We start from the raw sequence: 22967 nt of genomic DNA on the forward strand, positions 1-22967 counted from the left end.
ATAATCGGAAACCACGCGTACAAAGTATACCCGTTAGTTTTCAAAATCAACCAAAATCAACCAGTTAGCCAAATGAACCCATCAACCTGACCTAGCTTAATCCATATCTGTTCAACCCGATACAAAATCGAGCAATCAACCCGATACAAGACCGAGCAATCAACCCGATATGAAAGTAAAGAGTTGTTGCACAAACTCTAAAATCTAATTTGAGGAACAAACTCTAAAATCTAATTTGAGGAACAAACTCTAATTACTCAAAGTTATGAGGCCGGTTTCTTTTCTCATTGGGTTTGAAAAAAATTCATTTCATCTCTTACAACATTTTAAAGCCAGGTTTCTCCCACGCTATACCATCCACCCTGCTTCTACGCCAAACTCCACCACCGGCCGCTGCCCTCCACTGTCGTCGCCTGAGTTTCTCGCCGACGTCCCTCATCTCTCTTGCTGCTGGTTCCGCTGCTCTCTTCTCTCATCCAGAAAACTCTAAAAGACCAAATATTTCCATAAAATTCTTTCAAGTTCTCTGATAAATTCGTATCATCAATGTCAACTCGTCGCCGTCCCTTCCTCTCAGTCATCGTTATCAACAATAGTGGGTAATTTTCTCCAAAATTTTTATTATTTTCTCAAATCCCCTTGTTTTGAGCTTCAAAATTACGATTTTATTAAAAAAAAATTAGGATTTTGTTTAGTTTATCCGATTAATTTGATTTTTTGGTTTCTATGTTATGAAACCCTAATTCGTCCAAGGTTATCTAATTATGTGAGTATTTCCAAGTTTCCCATTGATCTCTGCAATTTGTGCTCAGCTTTGCTTCATTTGGTTCCTTATTGCAATACATTAATGTTTTTGTCCCTACTAAGTTTACTGATGAATTTCTTGTGGAACTTTGTTGTTTATGCCTGATTGATGTTGTTCCTGCTTTGAATATGTTGAAAATAATTGAGAAAGCCTGCAGCTGCTTTAATTTGCTCAATTAGGTTTATGCAAACTATTGAAATCTTACTTTGATTTTATTATCTATCTATTGCAATTATATTGATACACAATTCAGAAGCGCAAGGACTAAATTTAACTGTTTATTTATTTGTCTATATGACAACTGGCAAGTGCAAATATTCATCAGTTATACTGTAGGATTGGGTAGATTACTTGCTGGCTTGCTGGAGATGAGGGTCTTGCTCAACTAAGTGGTATGCAGTCGTGGCTTAGGGTGAGACAACAACACTTGGTTTCTCAAGTTGCATATCATTATCCAATAGTTTGCTTCATCTTTTACTTGAGCTCAGCATTTTTTGAGAGAAATGATATTTGGTATTTTCATGTCTGGATTCATACCAGATTTCTAGTATCTGTTTACTTTTTTCTGGGAATCTTAATGCAATCCAATATATTTTGAATGAGATCTTTCTAGTCTGAATTTGAGATGTCATGTGTCTTATGCTTTTTGTCAGATTTGAGATTCTCACATGTCTTGTGTAATATAATGCTGAAACATTCCAAATAATGCACATAACTCTAAAACTAAAGAAATAATTATACCTGTTTCAGATCTCCTCTTACCTTGTTGCTATCCACATCATATGAGTCTTATGTAAGTCTCAGTTTTCTTTTGATTTCTATTTTCCTATGCTGAGAAAATGTTTAAATTGTTTCCTTTACAAGAGAAATTTCAGTTTTAAAAGAAAATGGGATAAATACTGATAAATGTCGTACTCTATATGCATTTAGGGGTCCTGGTCCAAACCATTTCTCTGAATCCCTGCCTTTAGAGATTGGAAACCATACAAGATTGCAACAATTGTAAGTTTCCAACATGATGTATGAATAGGACTCGCCATGGTAGAAAAGTCTGGCTTTCTTTTAAACTTCATGATCTTCAAAATCTTTTTTCACTCTCCAAGGCTGGTGGTTCTAATTATGGATCTATAAGTAATTTCTGATTCATGGTGGGGGCAATCTGTTTCTGTATTTGTGATGTAATACAAGTTTATTGATTTCAAGTTTAATCCAATGATAGTTGAACCACTTTAAGTGGTATATTATCTGATATCTAATACCTGTCTGGTTCGCGCAAGGGAGTTAGATAGAGATTTGTTACATTTCACGCACTTGTTTCCAACAGTTGGTATGAATGGGTTCGCAGGGATTGCCTGATGAAAATTACGAATGAAAATATCCATAAACAACAGGCTCTAGAGAACAAACAAGGTGTAGACAACTTAAATACGTCTGGACGTTCCAATCACACAAAGCTCAAAAGTTCTACTGGTTAGCCACTTCTTACAAGTAAATATTGATGATGTTCATCAATTGAATTGGTTAAAGGCATAACAAATCAACAAAACAATGTTAGCTAATAAACATATATTCTCTTCTAATATGCTAATAAGCTTTTTTGTTTTTCTTATCTCCACTGATATAGGCTCTAGTTAGGCTGTTTGTTCCTTTAATTTCTGTTACTTTTTATTTTTTCTGTTTTTTTGCTGGATTTTTCCTCGTTTGAATAAAAAAAATAACAAGTTTGTATTTGGATGATCAGATTATATTATACAGAAGCTAACACAAAATCTGTGTTTTTTTGTTGCATTTTCTCTGTTGCAGATAGGGCAGATAGGGGTGTAGGAGGATAAAGAGAATAGCATCGTAGTTTTAGATTTATATTTTTAAACGATATTTTGTTGCTCATTTTAATAATTCGTCATTTACTTATTTTGATGTAAAGTCATGTCGACATTTTTGAGAGGTACTAATTATGTAATTATTTATACATACATTTTTTTGAGTTAATAATACCAATGTTGATTTTCATGAAATTTGTTGGTTTAGTTGTAAAATTGTGTAATTTGAAGCAAGATATATACTAATGAAAAATATTAAAAAAATTGCATATATTATTTTTGGTGCCTCTAAAAACCACATGAATGTTTTAGATATCATTTTAATATTATTAGGGGCATATGTAATTGACCCTAATTATATTTTGAGACAAAATTATATGGTTGCCCCTAAATATATGTCTTTAGAATCAATCTTTTGATATTGCCTCTGAATATGTTTTGAGGCAAGAATTATATATGTTAGCCTCTAATTATATTTGGAGGCAAAAATATACAAATGCCTCTAATTATATTTTGAGGCAAGAATATGTGGTTGCCTCTAATTATAATCCGAGGCAAATATATATGTTGCCTCTAATTATATTTTGAGGCAAAGATATATGTTGCCCCTAATTATATTTTGAGGCAAGAATATATAATTGCCTCTAAATGTATGTGCTTTTAGAAGCAACACGTCATATTGCCTCAAAAGGGGCCTTTAGAGGCAACCACTAATTAGCGACGGACTTATTAGAGGCATCCACTTTTTTGCTTCAAAACCTCATTAGAGGCTACATATTCATTTTTAGAGGCAATTATGGCTTGCCTCTGTAAGCGAATTTTCTAGTAGTGTTTGTAGGAAAGGGAATAATGTGGCTGCTTTTAACTTTCTTAGGAGAATACAGTCCGACGGTGTTTGTAAGCCTAATGTTGTCATATATACTATCATCATTGATAGTCTTTGTAAGGAGAATATGATGTCTCAAGTTATGAACCTGTTGGAGGAGATGCAGAGATAGGATGAAAAAGCTAGTTGAATATAATAAAATATGGATTAAATTAGAGAACGTGTAAAAAGGTGGGTGGATGTGAGAAAAAATGAATAGAATAAGAGAAAATGAGTTAAAATTTGTAAATATTGAGGGTAAGAAGGGAAAATAGTAAACTTTAATGTAATAGAATAAAGCAAAGTGTAAAGAATTTATGAAACAAACTAAAACGAAAAGTGCAAAAATCATTTTAAAACAGAGATAATATATATATTAATAGTTATCTAACATTTACAGAATCACATTTGATTTTTATATATTAGTAAGAAAATATGGTCAAAGTTAATGTATAAATAATGCAAAAGTTAAATAGTTGCAAATATTGAAAACGCCCTCCGTCCTTCGTACTCGCCCCCTTTTCCTTATAAAGTCGTCACTTAATACTCGTTTCGTTTCTATAAATGTTATACTTTTACTTATATTATATCATTTATCTCACTTAATTAAGGACCCATTTATATTCCTACTTCCTAAAAAAAAACATTAAAAAATTCAACCCCACACTCATCCTTCAAAAACGTTTGACACATTTCCCACTAGCAATATTAAAAAAAAAATACTCCACAATCAACTACTCCCTCCGTTTCTTTTTGTTTGTTACGTATTCATTTTAGGGTGTTTAGGGTGTTTCACAATGTTTGTTACCTGGGAGAATCTTTCTTTTTATAAACTTATTATACTATCATTTTTTGTGTCATCTTTTAATTTTAATTGGTCCAATTTTTTCAACTCATTAAATATCTTTGCAATTTCCCAAGTATGTTAAGTTAACAATATTTGTGCTTTTCCATTATTGATTCATTTTGATAAATAAAACGGTCTTATTGTTTGTTGTAATGATTAGTGGATTGAGATTTTACTTGGAATTTATTTTTTTAATAAAAAAGAATAAAAAAAATCATTACTATACGTTAATAAAGTGCAAAAGTCCAAACGTAACAAACAAAAAGAAACGGAAGGAGTGCCTAAATTAACAGGTGAATTAAATTGCTTAAAACTCCGTGCCAGTCAAACCGGGGAGAGTATTAAGGGACGGAGGGACTTACAAGAGCTAACAGGAAAAGAAGAGAGAGATTATTTCAAACACATTGAATAAATCGAACAAGGGTAAAATAAAACGTTCAAAACGAAGGAGCGACCTCAGTCTTAAAACACTTAGCAAAAGACCTCATCGGCTCAGAGTTTAACATTTTACATAAAACTTACAACGGTTACCTGTTGGAAAGAAGGCGTTGAAAAACTGCTAAAAACAACTCAAGTGACAGACAAAGCTCTTCTCAGAAGAAAGACGATCTTGAATACCTTTTGTTGCTCATTCAACCAGAATTCTTCTGGAATGTGTATGAATACAAAATACAAAACTTTACAAAGAATGTACTCATCAGTTAGAAGGACATTGCTTACTCCGAAATTCATCAGAAGTTAATGTGTTCAAAAGTTGTTCAAGTCTTCCAGCACCAGGGCCTGGCTTAAAATCAGAATAGCTACCTCGTAATAAGCAAGGGTCAGCCCCACTGGATGAGTTTCCAATACACCATGCACCAGGTGCAAATCTGTTTGAGCGGCCTAAAAGCTCTTTATCAATCTTGTCTAAAACTGGATCATTCCTCGCAAATTTGCGAGCAAATAGGGCACCGCTTTTTACCATCTTATCAAAGTCCTTCATCGACAAAATGCGAGGGTGCTGTTTTGGAGGAGTGTCCCATGCAATATAATGAAGATCATGACCTATTGCCGTACTACGAAACTCCTCAATGTTACAAATGATAGTATGAAAATAGCCTTCAGGAGAAGAGATAAAATTAGTGAAGTACATTAAGATTGTTCTTGGGAAATTATCCCATCCCCATATACAATATTCCACAAAGGATCGAGTCACTACAAGCCAAGCTGAACCTGCATGTGTTAGAAAAAAAAAAAGGGGTGAACCGTTAATTTTGGGTCCCACTTTTCTTACCCTGAAATGTTAGCAATTTATTTTGACAAAACAATAAAATAGAATATTCAGATCAGTTCGGATAAAGTAATATTTTACGAATAAGCCCATCAATTCGAAGCCATCTCACATATTCCCTTAGCTCTTATCTCTGTGATTTTTCGCCCTCCTTCTATGTCTAGTGTCAATGGTCAATAGTGCGTAAATTTAGAGTTCGAAGAAAGAGTAAATGAATTTTCTGATGGAGTATAGTAATGAAAAGTAATAGATGGATGTATAAAGAGGGTAGAGGAATTGGGGGGAAGTAATTAACTAATTATCATTTACTGCCAGTTTGGTAAGTGATCGTGCGGACTGGTAGTGAATTTGCACAATTTGGATTATACACCCGGGTGCACATTGCTGTTGAACATTTATTGAAAATCTAATGAACATTGAGAACGATTTCAATGTACATGTACTAGTGAAATATTGAAATTATATGTTCTATGAATTTGAACTATATGTTCATTGGCTATATGTTCTTTGGGTATGAACAATAGGTTCTTTGTATTTGAACTATATGTTCTTTGTAAAACAGGGTGCACAGTGAGCATTGTGCACCCGGGTGTATAAACCATATTTTGGTGAATTTGTGTGTATTTCGTAAGTAAAGCCCATGCTAATTACAATGGTAATGGAACTCCAGTACTAAACATGTGTTTTTCTTCATAACTCTCCACTTGAGAAGTGGTATAAGGATGGTAATGGAAATGTGAAGAAAACGAACTATTTCGGAAGGACTCACATTAACAAATACTAGCATGAGATTTTCTTTGCAAAATGACATTCTTCGAATAAAACTATATCATTACAACCATATATCACCACTTACCAAGTAAGTTGTTAATGGTTTTGGGTCACACTTAGATGAAATTTTGAAGTTGGAAAATTGGAATTGAATAGACTAATAGGAACCTAGTGAGTTGTTTTTGTATTCTTGAAGTCCATCCACAAAACAAATTTTCCAACCCGATTCTATATACCCCTACCCCCCCCGTCCCATCCGCCACCACCAGTCCCTTCCAACTCACAAAGGACCTCAGAGCAGTACATGCTGATAATAGACCTGAGGTGACCGAAATAACTGAATGAGTAAATGGAAATGGCACATGAAGAGACAATTATAGATAATGTCTAATTCACATTAGATTGTCAGGTTGTTGATTATTTCTCAGTCACAGTTCTCAACATCAACTGACTCAGACTTCCAGAACACAATTCGTAATTCTCCAGCCAGGAACCTATACTTCTCTCTGTTGATCAACAAATTGTGACAGACTGACAGGAAGAGCCAACTGGTCCAGGTAAAACTTTTCTTTCATAAACCAGTTTTCACACCTATACACGAGTTAACCCCATGATTGGGGTTAAGTTTTACAAAAAATCACCGACGATGACCTCACTTTTTTTTAGTTAAGAATTGGGGCATCATCTCCCTTTTCCGGTCAAAGTTAACTATTGTAGTTTAGAAAAGATAGTTCCTTGAGTTAAGAAATAAGGAAAAAATATTATTTTTACAAAAGTACAAAACTAAATCATTATATGTTATTAATCCTTGAAATATTGTTGCTGCTGTTGTTTACGTACCCTTGTAATTAGTTTCTCCGTAGTAACTTGGTTCTATAGTTGTATACCAACTTTTTTATAGGATAATTTGGTATTTACTACTTTAAAAATATCCGACTTTAGTAATTACTACCTTATGAAATTTTTATTTTGAATTACTACCTTAAAGTTCCATTGTTTTTTTGTTTACTACCATTTGACAGTTTCCGTCCAACATTCCGTTACGTATGGCCCACTAACAGCTAGTTTTTTATTTCCCTCCTTATATTCTTTCATCCAACCACGATTTTGCTCAAATTTCCCCAAATTTTCCCCAATTTTTCCAATCACTTCCAATCTTGCAATTACTTAAGGGGTTTTACTTTATTTTGTTAATCATCCGATTTGTGCTAGGATAAATCTGCTCATTAAAGGTAACAACTTAATGTTTTGTTCTTTAATTAAGGTTTAAATTCAATTTGGGGGTTTTTGTTCTTCAAACGAATTGTGAAATTTAGGATACAATTCTTCAAATTGATGTTATTCCTGGGTGCAAGTTTATTGCTGGGCGCAAATTATGCCATCAGGTGTTTCAATTGAAAAGATCTTGAGCGCAAATTCTGAAAAAAACAGAAAGCTTCATTGAAATTCCCTGCTTTATACAAGTTTTTGATTGATTTCAGCAACTGATTATATTTATGATCAAGTGGTTGTGGAAATGTCGTTCAAGTTTCTACATAATATGCTTGGACTTTTGGTATATTTCTGTAATAAATCTCATTTTGAAAGTTTTTTTGCTGGTAATTTGGCAATTCTGATATGATTGCAGTGAAGGTACTCTGAGCTCTTTAATGTAGGGAAGGCAATTATGGAATACTTCAGTTGAATATATTGTCATTTGGGTTTTCTTGGTATTTTGTTTTTGTTGAAGCTCAGTTTGTTAAACATTCGACTGCATATTTCAAGAGAGAGAAAAAGGAAGATGATTCTTGTACAAATCTGTCACTAACAATGGTTGTGGACTGCTGATGGTTTTCTTGTTTATTTATTTAATTTCTTTTTCTCCTTTTGTTTTGGTTCTTGCGTAAAAATCAGAATAAATAGCTCCTATTGGTAGAGAGAATTGAGATTCTTGGCATTGAGATCAGGGTATCCACGTAAATGTCTTAAATCCCAACACTTTGCTTAGTTGGGAGTCTTGGGAGTATGGGAGTGCGTGAATCAGTATTACCCCATGCTCAATTCTGAGGATCCTGGGTGCAAATTATGCCATCAGGTGTTTCAATTTTGAGTTACCAAGGTTGAAGAAGAGAGAGAAATTACAGAAGGTGAATTGAAAGAGAAAAGAGAGAAATTGTGAAGGAAATTGAAAAGGAGGGAAATAAGAATTAAAGCTGTTAGTGGTCCCCATTTGACGAGCTTTTGGGCGGAAACTGTCAAGTGGTAGTAAACAAAAAAATATTGGAACTTTACGGTAGTAATTTAAAATAAAAATTTCATAAGGTAGTAATTACAAAAGTCGGATATTTTTAAGGTAGTAAATACCAAATTATCCTTTTTTATATAATTATTTTAAAGATTTATAGTCTAGTTTGTGTTTTAAGGTATTCGTAGAGTTAGGCTTCGGGTTTGTTTTCGTGTGAGAGGAGAGAGTTTTATGCATGTTGCTAAATTTTATGAATATGCAGGAGGCCAATCCACAGTTATGTAACAATTAGTTCTCCCCCTTCCTATCATCAGTTTAGTTATAGAAGTCAGAAGAATGTACTTAAAACTGGTTGTATTCCATGACGTGGGGGGTAAGGATGCATGGAGGATTCTTTTAGTGTGATTACTTTATGACCTAAATGGTTGTAGTGCCACATTGTTGGTTGATACCAAACAGGGTTTTACTTTGTTTTCAATAAGCGGAACCTATGGAACAAAGGAAATAACATTCCAAGAGAGGGTTTGAAGCAAGAATACCCTTAAATTTCCCTAACAAATCCGTGGTGAATCTTTAGAGCAACAAGGTTATATGGGGTCGAATTTTACTATGCAATGTCACCTATGATCTTGACTAGGTTTACAAATCTCCATTTATTCAGGCCCCTTGTTACATAGTTTAAAAGGCTTGATTTTCATATGATTCACGGTAAGTTGACGCTGTTAGTGCCTCAGCGTACATAAGTCGACATGTTGGGTGAACACTCGTTATAAAATTCATGAAGGTCAAACTATGAGTTTCTCTCTTTCATTTCATCGTGACTATAAATCTTTGATAGATTAATTGAAATTAAATGTTGGTATTCATATGAAATTAATGTTGGTATTCAATCCATGCCTTCTATAAATCGTGACTATACTACAGTTGGTTACTGAACCAGATTAAGTTGCATCTTGGGTATGAGTATTTTGTACTCAAATAATAGATCCTTTCGGACCAAAGAAAAGAACATAATTTTTTTTACTGTTCCTGTTCCTTTGAATTGGTTGCAGTCACTGTTGAACTTCGAACCCATTTTAAGGAATGAGGAGGGTATAAAAAGTGGGTACATTGGTGTGCAAGTGGGAGAAAAATGTATAAATTTTCATAGTGTAGCTGAATATATGCATGTGGGTACTTCTGCACGGGGTAGCGAAGGGAAAAAGTGAAAAAACTTATCAACACAAATGGAAGAGAAAGGAAGACTAACCCAACTCAAAGGAATGGAAGAAAAAGGAAAGCGTAACCAACTCAAAGGAATGGAGAGAGTGGTTCTTTCAATGTCTCCTAAATGCTAAAACAAAAGGCACGAAATGGCTTTTATTCAAAGATTTTTAATCTAAAAAAAATCAAGAACTCCTTGAAACAACCCTCAGATGCATTACATTCCTCTCTAAAAGAGAAATGCTACACACCTACCAATACAATCTACTACTTTGTATTATCAACTACTACATGACAACCATCTCTCCTTTTCTTGATGTACAACACAAAGCTCATCAACTACTTCAAACAATTTAGCTTGAAAAGGGGTGTCGAAAAATTAAAGTTAAATCTTATTATTCAAACATATTTTTTCCATATTGATTAATTAATTTACTACAAATCTCATTTCATTGAAAAACAGGGAATGATTCAGAGAAAGAATAATAGTTTTCCTGATAACATTCAAATTGACCAGGCGAACAGAACAAGTCGAATCAGGTTGGGTCAAGATCAAATCTACACGTACTGCATTAGGATCAGGTATGGCTTATGGTTTATTTTGGTATAATATGTTTATTATAATAACCATGTACGCGTACAGTCAGTGTCGGTTTGGGGAATATCTGGTAGGTTAATGCCATAACACATACAATCGAACAAGTTCACCTTATTTCCACTTACTTAAGGTAAAATAAATTCAGATAAGTTCGGGAAAAGTAAGGGTTACCCAAGTACAATTTATAACAAAAATTAGTTCCAATAAGTTCAAATAAGGATAGATATGTTCAGAAAAAGTAAGTGAAAAATACGGTTGTTGGGTCTTTTCTGGTTCACCTCAGATCTGTGTCATTCCGGATTGATTGAATATGGGTCGGATAAACAGATCGAGCAAAAATTGAATCACCAAATATCAAAGTATTGTATACGAAGTATTGTATTTTTTTATAGGTTTTTTTTTTGGCATCAAATTCGTGGACAATCATCCAAGGAAACTAAAGTAAATTGTTATAATCCTACGTTTTGGAGATACGATTCGTATCAAATGAGCATACTTCTATATCATTTGTGTAATGTTTATTGTGTTTATTCATCACATAAACATTAAATAACTATAGTATTATTTAATAAAAGAGATTTTGTTTTGCCACGTGTCATCTTCTCATTTTTCTATCATTTTTCTTCTGTTTTGCATTAATATTCTTTTAAAAATGTTGTCTGTATTCTTTTGAACGTTTCATTAACTCTCTAACAAGTATATCATCCTTGAACTTCCAAGTCATTATTATTTTTACGGTTTTTTCATGGAATGCCCCTCGATTTTCACAAATTTATGAAATCCCCTCCAAGTTTCGAGAATTCACCAAATACCCCCCCTCCCCCCCATTTTTTCACAGATACACACAATACACTTACTACTAACGGAAGTCTAACTCTGTTAACAATAGTTTTAATTTTTTCGATTTTCTTTTATCTCCCTGTTCCTTTCCCTACTCTTCCTCCATGGCAAGCATGAAAGCCATTGCTCACCACCATGCCTCCTCCCCCCCCCCCCCTCCCTTTTCTCTCTCCTCTCCTCACACCATCCCCTGCTTCCAATGGAGAAACAAAGGCCTAAGCCAATGGACAATAGCTAACTTTGTTGGCAAGAACAAGAGAAATTGTCGAGAGAATGGAGGAAGAGAAACAGATATTTCTTATCTTTTTAATTGATATTTTCACATTACAACTCTATTTATAGTTGGGAAATAAAAGGTGTAAATCAACTAATAGGGTGACAAATCAACTCAAGGTAAAAGAAACAGAATTGTAACAGATTTCCCAAAATTCTGGAAATCAACAACTAACTCCAACAACTTATAACTCCTGTTACAATCCTTCCCCCCTTAAGTCTCGATATCAAAGTGAGGAAATCTTTGTTCAAAATCATCAGCAAATTTCCCAGGTAGCTTCTGACATAGGAAAATTCTTCCACTTCACTAAGAACTGAGTAGCAGCAGCGTTATGATGCTTGACTGTTCTCCTCTCAATAATAGACTCAGGCTCAGCTTCCTCTTCTTCATTTCTTCCATGGAACCAGCTAGGAATGTGAGTAATAGCACCCTTAAATTTCTTCAATTGTGAAACATGAAAAACAGTATGAATTTGAGCAGCTTGGGGTAATTTCAGCTTATAAGCAACTACACCAACAACTTCAATGATCTGAAAAGGTCCGTAAAACCTAGATGACAGTTTCTCATTTGAGACTGTTCTCAATGATTTCTGTTTGTAAGCCTGCAACTTCAACCAAACCCAAGTACCAACAACAAACTTTCTTTCACTCCTACGTTTATCAGCTTGAGCCTTTATCAGCTACCTTAGATTCTCCAACGAGATAAGATAAGTCTAACGGTGGGGGTTGACGGTAAACAATCTCGTAAGGAGTTGTTTGGGCTGAAGTATGAAAGGTAATATTGTACCACTACTCAGCTGAGGGTAACCAATTACTCCAATTCTTGGGGAAATCACCAGTCATACATCTCAAAAATGTTTCCAAACATCTATTCACTCTTTCAGTCTGACCATCAGGATGCTATGCAGAAGATAACAGCAATTCAGTCCCTTGCAAAGTGAACAAGGCTTACCAAAAATTACTAAGAACTGCATCTCTGTCACTGACTATGGATCTAGGTCATCCATGCAATCTAAACACATTATCCAGACAAATCTGAGCCACTTCTACTGAAGTATAAGAATGTGATAATGCCATAAAGTAGGCATATTTACCTAACCTATCAACTACCACAAAAACCACATTCTTTCCTTGTGAATTAGGTAGCCCACCAATGAAGTCCATTGAAATATCAGTCCATACCTCTTGAGGAACGGGGAGAGGCTACAAAAAACCAGGACTTGCCACATTCTCGTTCTTGTTTGCTTGACTTTGCTTCGCAAACAACACGATTCCTTACAAAATGCGTAACATAGGTTGTGATGCCCCTCCAATAAAACAGGCCTTTAACTCTGAGGCCTTTAACTCTGGCCAGAGCTTCCCTACCAGAATGGCCTCCCTGACTTGAATTATGCAACCATTGAAGTATTGCTAACTTCAATTCATTATCAGGTCCCACCACCAATTTTCCTTTTCTTCTTATCAGTTCGTCTTGTAGAGAAAAGTTAACAATTTGCTGCCTTTGTTTCAAAGCTTCAAGCAAATTAGAAGTATTCAAATCCAACTCATAGTCGTCTTTAATCTTCTGAGAAAGATTAGGATCCAAAACAGACAATGCCTAACATAATCTCAGCTCCTGTGACCCTCGACAAAGCATCATCGACTAAATTTTCACTTCCACTTTTGTATTGAATTTCATAGCTAAATCCCATCAATTTAGACAACCATAATTGTTGGAAAGGAGTGGAAATCTTCTATTGTAATAACCATTTGAGACTCTTCTGATCAGTTCTTATGATGAAGTGTTTCCCCATTAAGTATTGCTCCCACTTCTGAACCGCAGCAACAACGGCTAACAATTCTTTTTCATGCAGAGAAAAATTTTGCCAGCTTGAGCCCAACAATTTGCTTAAGAAAGCCAAAGGGTGCCCTTTCTGCATCAAAACTGCACCAATTCCTCCATTTGAAGCATCGATTCCACCAGGCCGTGGCTTTTAGCAGGAGACTTTCACTCTAAATTCTTTAGAAAAATCTGGAAGTGCCAAAACTGGAGCTGTACTTAACACTACTTTCAGAGTTTCAAAAGCTTCACTTGCTGTAGTAGTTCAGTTAAATTCACCTTTCTTTAACAATTGCGTAAATGGCTTGCTAATATAAGCATAACCCTTCACAAATTTCCTATAGTAGCCTGCCAAACTCAAAAAGCTTCTCAACTCCTTCACATTTTTGGGTATAGGGCCTATAGGCCACTTCACCACCGATTCATCTTTCTAGGATCAGTTTCAACTCCATTTCCAGAGATATAATGACCTAAGTATTCAACTTTATTTATAGCAAATGAAGACTTACTTCTCTTTGCATATAATGTGTTCAATTTCATCAACTCAAATACTTCCTTCAAATGGTGCAAATGATCATCAGTGGACTTGTTGTGGATCAATATATCATCAAAGAAGACAATAACACACTTCCTTAAAAGAGGTCTGAAATATGATTCATCCAATTTTGAAACGATGTTGGTGCATTGGTGAGCCCAAATGGCATCAATAGAAAATCATAGTGTCCATTGTGAGTTTTAAATGTTGTTTAAAACACATCCTCGTCATGCACTCTCAATTGGTGATAACCGGCTCTAAGATCAATCTTACTAAACACGAATGACCTTGCTAGCTCATCAATCAACTCATGAGCTACCGGAATTGGAAATTATCTTTCCCACCTTGTTGAGCTCCCTATAATCCACACAAAGTCTCCACGAACCATCCTTTTTCCCTACCAACACAACAGGTTACGCGAATGGACTACAACTGTCCTGAATAATGCCTTGTTCCAGCATCTCCCTCACCAACTTCTCAATAAGATCCCTCTGCTTCAATGGATACCTATATGGTCTAATACTAACTGGATCAGAACCAAATCCCACTGGTATCCTGTGATCATAGACCCCCCTTGTAGGTGGCCACGTTTTGGGTTCCTCAAATATCTTCGTATACCCTTGCAACAGCTTATCAACACAATCTGGAATTACTTCAGTCTCAGAAGTTTAAAATACTTGTTGCACCATCAACATCTGAAAGCAGTTGCATAAAATACAACTGAATTGACTGAGCAAAAATCTTTTCAGATTTCTGACCAATAGTTGTCACCATTTAACAGGGGGCTTTATGAAGCTATCAAGAAAGTAAGAGTCGGGAAGGAATTAAGGAAATGGCTTTGCTGCAACATCAGGTATCTTAGATTTTCAAAAGAATCCACATAAGATTTCAATAGAACATGCAACTTATTGAAACTTTCTACCACATTATCACCCATTGAATCGTTAAATCGAGAAGTTAAATCGATCATAATTCAGTCCAATCCACATGACCCCTAACTGCTAAGTAACTAGACATCCAACTCTCAGCCTTATCAGTCATGTTTAAACTTGCAAGATCAACTTTTTGATCATCTCTAATTTTACACAAACTAAAGCATTTGTTGCATTTCCTAATCCACATTCAACAATTGTTCCCATCAAACTTTGGGAACTCAAGTTTTGGTAAATACCCGAGGTTTTTGGTTGAATTGAAACCAATTTCAGAAGATTTTGTTGAAGATGGGAAAGATCTCTCACTTGCAGAATCCTCCTTTTTTCTTGACCCGAGTGCATCCAATTTCTCAGCAAGATCTTGCATCATTTTCATGATAGATTCTTGAAACTTCATACTGTTTTCCTGCTGCTCTCCCAACCTTACTCAACAGCTACCATCCTCTTTACTGAAATGGGCGCCAGAACTCAGAGATAGAATTAATTCAAAAGAATTGAAGGGGTGAGAAGAATGGGTTAAAACTTTGAGAGAGATTTCTGGAAATTTTCTCCATTGCCTCAGGCAGTTGGTGTGGAACACTTAATCTTCAAGCTTGCAAAGAAAAATGGGTATTTTCAAGAAGGAAACTCTTCGTAAATGTGTGTTTGCTCTGATACCAATGTAGCAGTGAGCTAGATTAGCACTGCAATTCACCATAAAATGGAGAAACAAAGGCCTAAGCCAATGGACAGTAGCTAACTTTGTTGGCAAGAACAAGAGAAATTGTCGAGAGAATGGAGGAAGAGAAGAGAAATTTCTTATCATTTTTTATTAATTGATGTTTTCAGATTACAACTCTATTTATAGTTGGGAAACAAAAGATGTAAATCAACTTATAAGCTCACAGAGCTCAAGGTAAAAGAAACAGAATTGTAACATATTTCCCAAACATTTGGATATCAACAACTAACTCCAACAACTTGTAACTCCTGTTACACTTCCCTTCTATCTCTCCTTCCTCCAAGATTCACCTCAAACCCTGACCCACGACCATTCTCCATACTTTGCAGAACCACCATCCCAACAGAAATAACCAAACACCGTTGTTTCTGCCTCTATGCTTCTCAAGCCAGAGTTAAATCAACCTCATGTCAATTGTTTCGTTGTTTTGCTTGAATTTGAGAGACAATCCTTTTTCATTTCGCCATCATCAACACCAAACTTTCATCATCATCATCTCAAATTAAGGTTGTGTACTTCATTTTTTTTAAAAAAAACTTGACTTGGCCAAGTAATTCCATGGCCTACCAAATGCTTTAGAGAACTTGGTACTCTAGATTGATCCTAATCTGATTTGTAATCCCACATCAATTGCAATGGGTTTTGAATTTATAATACCCAAATACATCAGGAAATTCATCATCATCAATAGTGGGTGGGTGGGGTAATTGCAGAGCACCTGACAACGGTGATTTTCTGCCATTGATTCCGTCGCATTCCCTCGAGGAGAGAAAAAAATACCCTCAACAATAAAATGGTGTTATTTGTGAGGGGGGGGGGGGGGGGGGGTTGCGGCTGTTTTGGAAGAAGCTCGCTGGGAGGATGAGAGAGAGTTGGAGGAGGTTGTTTTGGGCTCAGTAGTGGTGCAGGCAGTTGCTGCGAGCATTGACAAGGGCGACGCTGTGAGGAGCACGTGGCTGATGGAGGTAAGATTTGTCTTTGATAGTGGCGATTCTGGGAAGCCCTTTTTTTAATTTTGATTTGAAAAGGGGAAAGAGAGGTGAGAGAAGGAAGGTAGTTAATTAGGGGTTAATTAATTGAATTAGGTGGTTAATTTATTTAATTAGGAGGTAGTTAGTTTAACTAGGGGGTTGATGTCAATGGAGTTAGACTTCCGCTAAAAGTAAGGGTATTTGGGTGTACTTGTGAAAAATTAGGGGTATTGATGAATTTTCGAAACTTGAGGGCATTTCATGAATTTCATGAAAACGGCGGACATTTCATAAAAAAACCTTTATTTTTATTCTTTTGCACTCATTTATTTCCTCGTAACTGAGGAAATAATTCAAAATCTTAATTATTTACAATTTAAGAAATATTAAATTTAATTAGCATTTAACCAAAATTTAAGAAAAATATAACGTACACTAACTTATAAAAACTAAATTAGTTTATATATTAACATTATTTTGTAATGGTAATGGATAAATCTAATTGCATCTTTCCTTACTAGCTTCTTGCTACATATACCAACTATTATACTATTGAATTTTAATCTTATGTCTACGAATCACATGGATGGGATTTTTTACTAATTATTACAAAACAGTTTTGTTATCAATGTGTCCCAAAGCCTTAATGTGGTTCATTGATTTTATACATTTTATGGTATGTTGAAAGGACTATTTAGGTTAGGTTAGATGACTAAAGGTACTCCCTACCTAGCCCTTGAAATCGACAAGCACACTCAAATTTTATGTAATAGATTTGCTGATTTTTTCCAACTAAATCTTATTGAGTAATTGTTAATCAAAACAAGCTAAGTCCTAATTCAGCCATTCCATTTGTAAGTATTTCATTAGTTTTCTACTGACTCTTGATTACGAACAACATGCTAAAATTCTAAAAAGTAAATAATAAAGAGGCTTAAAAGGATAAATATTCGGGTCAAATCGACGTTGCGGTAGGGCTCAATTCAGGTTTAAGCCTCATTACTTGCGGACTTGCGCTGTTATTGGTTAAAGTTGTTTTTGGTTTGGTATAAAACAGAACTGAACCAATATCGAATGAAGGCAATTCATGGGTAAAAATTAGTCTAGCTAAATTTGGGTCAGTTGCAGATCCATTTGGTTTGTTCAGGTTTCAGATAAAGATTTGGGTGAAAACCGAGTATAGTCTCAGGTTACTTTGTATGGGTGATCAATTTCATATCACCATCACCGCGCTAAGTTTTAATTACAAGTATCTAAATCAATAGCATGCTTAGACAATGGCACATTTTATGATAAACATTATTCAGCAATATGCAAACCCAGCATGAATCAAGCCCATGATTCTGAGTTCAAAAAGACACTTTTATGCAATAGGACAAAGAAAAATCGTTCTTAAACTGTCCACTGATAGTCTGATACGAAATACAGTATAAAGCAAAGCATCATCCGGTTATACATACCAGTAAATAACTTGAAAGCAGTTGGAAGTGATCGGCGCTGGCTAGTCACAGCAAGATCAGATTTTTTGGATAAGTAAAGGCCAGGATCAACAATAATAGGCCTCGCCCTTTGGCTCCTGCAGATATAACATGAGTTACCATAAAAGTAAAGAATATTTTAAAGTCTGGAAATGCAGCAAAAGCATACTCACAGTTTCCACCCAGCTACCATCTGCATATGCTCAATAAAGTTCAGATTCCTTGACAAGTTGGAGAAAACATGAAGCATATCTGTGTGATGAAAACTAAGATGAGATTCTAAGCATTGTGTTGAGAAGTGCAAATTCAGCAGAAATGGATAGTTTAAAAAACAAGTACTCTGTATTCACTGAGCAATCGAGCATATTATGTTTCCATGTTATACCAGGCATACAGCTGTGAATACATGCAGGGATTGTAGAAACCAGGGTTACTAGCTACCATAACACCAACTTTCTGAGGGAAGAAGGAAATGGATGAAGGAGTTAATCAAGTGAATCACGTTTCAGACAAGATTAAGATCAGGGTGAGGACCCTGATGCTAACATACAAGCAGAAAAGCTGAAATAAATATCCTAAAATTTGCAACACATATTACTTCCTGAAACCTGTCACCATATATTAGGAAATCAATTAAAACAGATACGCGGTAGAACTTGTGCTAAGCCACAACTGAAAGAAAGGTACTGTACTGGATAGGGGCATTTATAAAAAGGATCAGAATCCATGGTATGGAAAGCAGATATACATCCATTTTCTATAATTTCTGCCAGGGTTTACTTTAACTAAACAACAGCAAATTGCAGGACAAAAAGCAACCAATAAGGACAACGCTGTTGGTAGAACTGGAAGGTCGGCAAACACACATCCTTGAACTTAACCAAAAATCATCCACTGCACCATAATTCTGTACTAAATTGTGCATTAATTAAGAATCTACATAATCTTTATATAGATAATCAAACTGGAGTTTTATTACATAACACTCCAAATAGCTAACTTTTTTCTAATATCTCAATCAAGATCAATCGAGAGTGCATCGAAATAAAATCCTGTTAATGACTACACACTATAGAATAGGATATATTAACAGGCTTTCAAGAACCAAAATGCCTGTAACTTTGTAAGAGTTTAATGTTCCAGTGATGTATTTCTGTGTCAGGCATTCCTACAAGACTAGCATGAGATGACACAAAAGCATCTACTTTGGATTTATACGCAGTAAATGTTAAGATCTTACCATATTAGAAAATATTGCAGGTGACGGCATCATAGGCCTTGCAGATCATTGCTATGTCTACAAAGCACTTCATACAATAAGAGCCCTAACATCTAGACAGGACATCCTCGAGATTCCTATTTATATTTCTCCCTCCATCCAATATAATTATTCTTCTATTATGATATGTTCCGTTGACTATCCTGATTTATTCAATGGAATCATTACTGTTTTTAGATGATCAATACAGAAACAACAACATATGTCCATCAATCCAGATTTCTCAATTATTAATTCTTTCTCTCTTGACTAAAAAATGAGCCTCACATTGCCTTAAATAGGCGATGTAGCATCAGCCTCAAACTGCATGCCTGAAGATCAACCAAAACCTAGGACAGCTGGCCTAGAAACAAACAAATGACAGCTGCCACCTTTCTTACCAAAACAGACAAAAAAGAGAAATGAAATGATTACAATGCAAAAGGTCTTGTTTAGACATATTGCTGGACCTAAAGAAGTACTGGATTGGGCATTGATTCATGCAGCATCAGCAACTAATTAAAATTCAACCAATTATGTTTCCCTACTCAGATATGCCAACATATCACTGTGAAATCCAATACACCAGCTAGTAGACAACTCAACATGCTGTAGAAGCTGAGAAACCTACAAGTAAAATGAGAGAGTAAGTGTATTTCATTTGGCTATTAGGGAGGATTCATAAAGATCAATGTGATTATACCGTTGCTACACTTTGGTATCTATAAACAACCTAATTTGAGTTAGAAGATGATCATCCCATCAACTCTATCATGTTCTTGTTTGAGGTTCCTTGTTCCAAATTACTTAAAAATTAGAGAGGAAAAGAGAAAATCAATGTAGCATTAGAAGGCCCTATATTTAGCCCTTTCATCATCTATTACTTGAGTAAACTGTTACGTCTAATAAAACTTAAAGTCGAAACAGTGTTGACGATGTTATATAAAGAATAGAATGAAAGCACAAGTCACAAAAACAAAAAAAGAAAAGAGAAAAGAGTCCAAAGCCTTCTTAAACCTCTCAACTGACCTTGTGAAACGTAAGATTGAGAGATTTGTTGACCCAAGCACAATATACCACGCAATATTAAAGAGTTGAGGTCATTTGAAAACAGTAATGAGAAACATACGTCAGGTACAAGCACAAAACAAGTTAAGGAACTAACCATCTTGCGTCAATAGGGGATAATCCGAGGCGCTGAGGTTAATAAACCAATCCCAATTCGAATTTTCCCTTAGCAAAATGGCAATAGCCTGCAGAGTGCAAGCAATCATTGTTGGACCTTTATAAGTCACCAAATTAGACTTATCCATGACGCGAACATTCTCTACTTGATGAAACGTGGGATCACTTTTGACAGACATTGTCAAATCTAATCTTTCCCTGGGTGGAGCTTCGAAATCCATATGCAAGATATACTGATTTCGCGGATGATACACTGCTTGCAAGACTCTCATGATTCTTTGGCTATCACCTTTTGTACCCGATATAAGATACGCGAATCGAGGTGGTTCATTCTTTGAATTCCCACTCAATGTTAATGATCTCCTGATGTCGTCTTCAACAAAATAATCAGTCAACTCAGATATTCCATCTTCCATACCATCAAACTTTGATGACGCATCCTCATCAACAGTAGGTGAATAAATTCCAAAAATACTAGCTAACAAAAATGTTATTGATATGAGTAGACTTGCAAAGAACGGTATAATCCACTTCCTGTCACTAAAAATCCTACTTGAATGAGTGTTCACATTCTTCCTTGTAGCCATTTAGCTCAGCAAATACCAGGCCCGTCCCTGAGGGCAGGAAGGGCGCCCGCCCTGGGCCAAGCAGAGATTAACGGTGATTGTCAGAAAAACGAAAAATCGAATCATGTCTACGAATTTCAAGTAGAATCGTGAAGTGGGTATGAACTAATTAGACATAAAATAACACCAAAACAAACCCAACAGAATATACTTAACAAATTGAAGCTCATCATATCAGAAAAATCGAATCAGTAATCCTTGTCAATCTTACGAAAATCATATAAAAACAAAGCTAACAAAAAATCCAACAGAATATATATAACAATTTATTAATCAATACAAAAACTTAATAAAATCAACAGAAAAATCGATACAAAATACTTACCAAGAATAGAAGCAGCAGAGAAGGAGAGGTTGGTTGGCACCGATGCTGCTTTTGTTATTCGAGTTTTGAGAAGAGAGGAGAGGAAGTGGAAGGAGATGCAGAGCACAGATTTGGAGTTTGGGGAGGGAGAAAATTATATGTGTCACTACGACTTGTAACTTTGTAAGTAAGTGACATCTTTAGAATTTATGCTTGAACTCAAGTCTTTCTAAGAAGTATAGTGAATTGATTAATGTACTTGGCAAATTTTATCGAGGAAGTTTGTTTGCATAAAAGATGCCAATTTTACAAATATTAGTTGTTGGATCATGCGTTAGCGCGCCCAGTCTCTTGAGGGTAAAAACAAATGTCGTAAAAGTCGTTTCCGTTAGTTTTTAGTATACCAGGAAATTCCCCGTGAAACTTGAGGGTTGACTTCGTGGGCGTCATTCAACAAGTGCTGCACAGACCTCGCGGTAGCAGGCCGGCTAGCTGCCGCGTCACAATGATAGTTGGACTTATCTTTAGACGCCCCTCCCCTGACTGGGAGTCCCATTTTGTCCTGGGGTTTTCCGCACTCTGATTGAAGTTCAGCCATGACACTGTACCTCCCCACAGATGACGCCAAATGTTGTGGGATCTTTTACAGTGATGACGTGTCATGCGTTCCTCGGAGGTATCAAGTATGACCTGACACGAACTTCTGGAAACCTCCAAAACAAGAATATTCCCGTAGGAATATTCCCTCCGATGCTTAAGTAAGTATATGCTAGAGAGAGAAATAATTTGTAGAGAGAGGGCAGAGCAAATTTAATGCCAAGTTGGTGGGAATGAATTCCTTGCCCTCTTACCTTGGGATCTGAGCCTTTTATAGGGCTAGGGTTTCTTGGGAAGTGATCCCTCATCCCTATCTGTGTGCTCCGTAGGATTTGGGAGACATGTGTCCTTCTGTCAATGACCTTATAGCAAGTTGGGCCAGAGATCATGGGCTTCCTTAACTAAGGTCGTGCCTTTATTTTATCTGAACACCAAGGTCCAGGCCTGCTTCTTGGGCTTGGGCCATGGATTCGTTGCCTAGTTATCTTGACTTCCTTGGGCTTTAAGGTGCAACGATTAAGCCCACATCATTTGCCCCTCATGAGGAGTGAAAACAGACGTTAGTTTTCACTGCTCTTGGATTGTTCAATGGGATGACGACGCGTGGCAGGGGTAATCATTTCTTACCCCTCTATAAATAAGTGGCCATTTTGAGTGACTTTCCCCCTCATTTCTAGTGATCATTTGAGAGCTATAGGAGAAGGCGATTTCCGGCGTCTAACATCCACCGAAATCCACTGTAGCGCCGCCACAATCTTCAAAGCCCTGTTCTTGCAGTTCTTCATCAAGTTTCTTCAAAAATTCTCTTTGATCTATCAGGTAATGCTTTCTTTTGGGAAAATTTGTTTGTTGATTTTGATCCTTCCCAATTCTCTTTTCTTAATTATGCGAGGGTTTCGTCAAACTGAGGGCGTCAACCTGCCCTTTTGACGCCTTCTCTTTTCAAGTAATGCCCCTCGTCTTGAGCCAAGTCTTCAGCCTGTGCAGGGTTTCATGGCGCGAATAGAAGGCGAAGAGCAATTCGA

At 35.9% G+C, this 22967-nt stretch overlaps 1 protein-coding gene and 1 long non-coding RNA gene across 3 annotated transcripts; one reads left to right on the plus strand and one right to left on the minus strand.

Annotated features, from left to right (window-relative positions):
• Positions 1 to 322: 322 nt before the first annotated feature.
• LOC130459731 (uncharacterized) lies at positions 323 to 3035 on the plus strand. 2 transcript variants are annotated; one of them, XR_008919316.1, is made up of 4 exons: positions 323 to 599; positions 1142 to 1217; positions 1556 to 1598; positions 1736 to 2326. It is a non-coding gene; the product is annotated as an uncharacterized lncRNA (long non-coding RNA). The 2 variants fall into 2 exon arrangements; XR_008919315.1 differs by lacking the exons at positions 1556 to 1598; positions 1736 to 2326 and adding an exon at positions 2609 to 3035.
• Positions 3036 to 4927: 1892 nt separating this feature from the next.
• Positions 4928 to 21585, minus strand: LOC110784769 (beta-glucuronosyltransferase GlcAT14A-like). The gene is made up of 5 exons (XM_021989214.2): positions 21367 to 21585; positions 20396 to 21053; positions 18146 to 18224; positions 17955 to 18070; positions 4928 to 5549 (listed from the first exon to the last, which is right to left on the minus strand). The coding sequence occupies exons 2-5, from the start codon at positions 21000 to 21002 to the stop codon at positions 5035 to 5037; spliced, it is 1317 nt and encodes a 438-aa protein (XP_021844906.2). The 5' UTR covers positions 21003 to 21053; positions 21367 to 21585; the 3' UTR covers positions 4928 to 5034.
• Positions 21586 to 22967: the final 1382 nt, after the last annotated feature.

The sequence above is a fragment of the Spinacia oleracea genome, chromosome 4 (assembly GCF_020520425.1).
Source record: "Spinacia oleracea cultivar Varoflay chromosome 4, BTI_SOV_V1, whole genome shotgun sequence".
Lineage (NCBI taxonomy): Eukaryota > Viridiplantae > Streptophyta > Magnoliopsida > Caryophyllales > Amaranthaceae > Spinacia > Spinacia oleracea.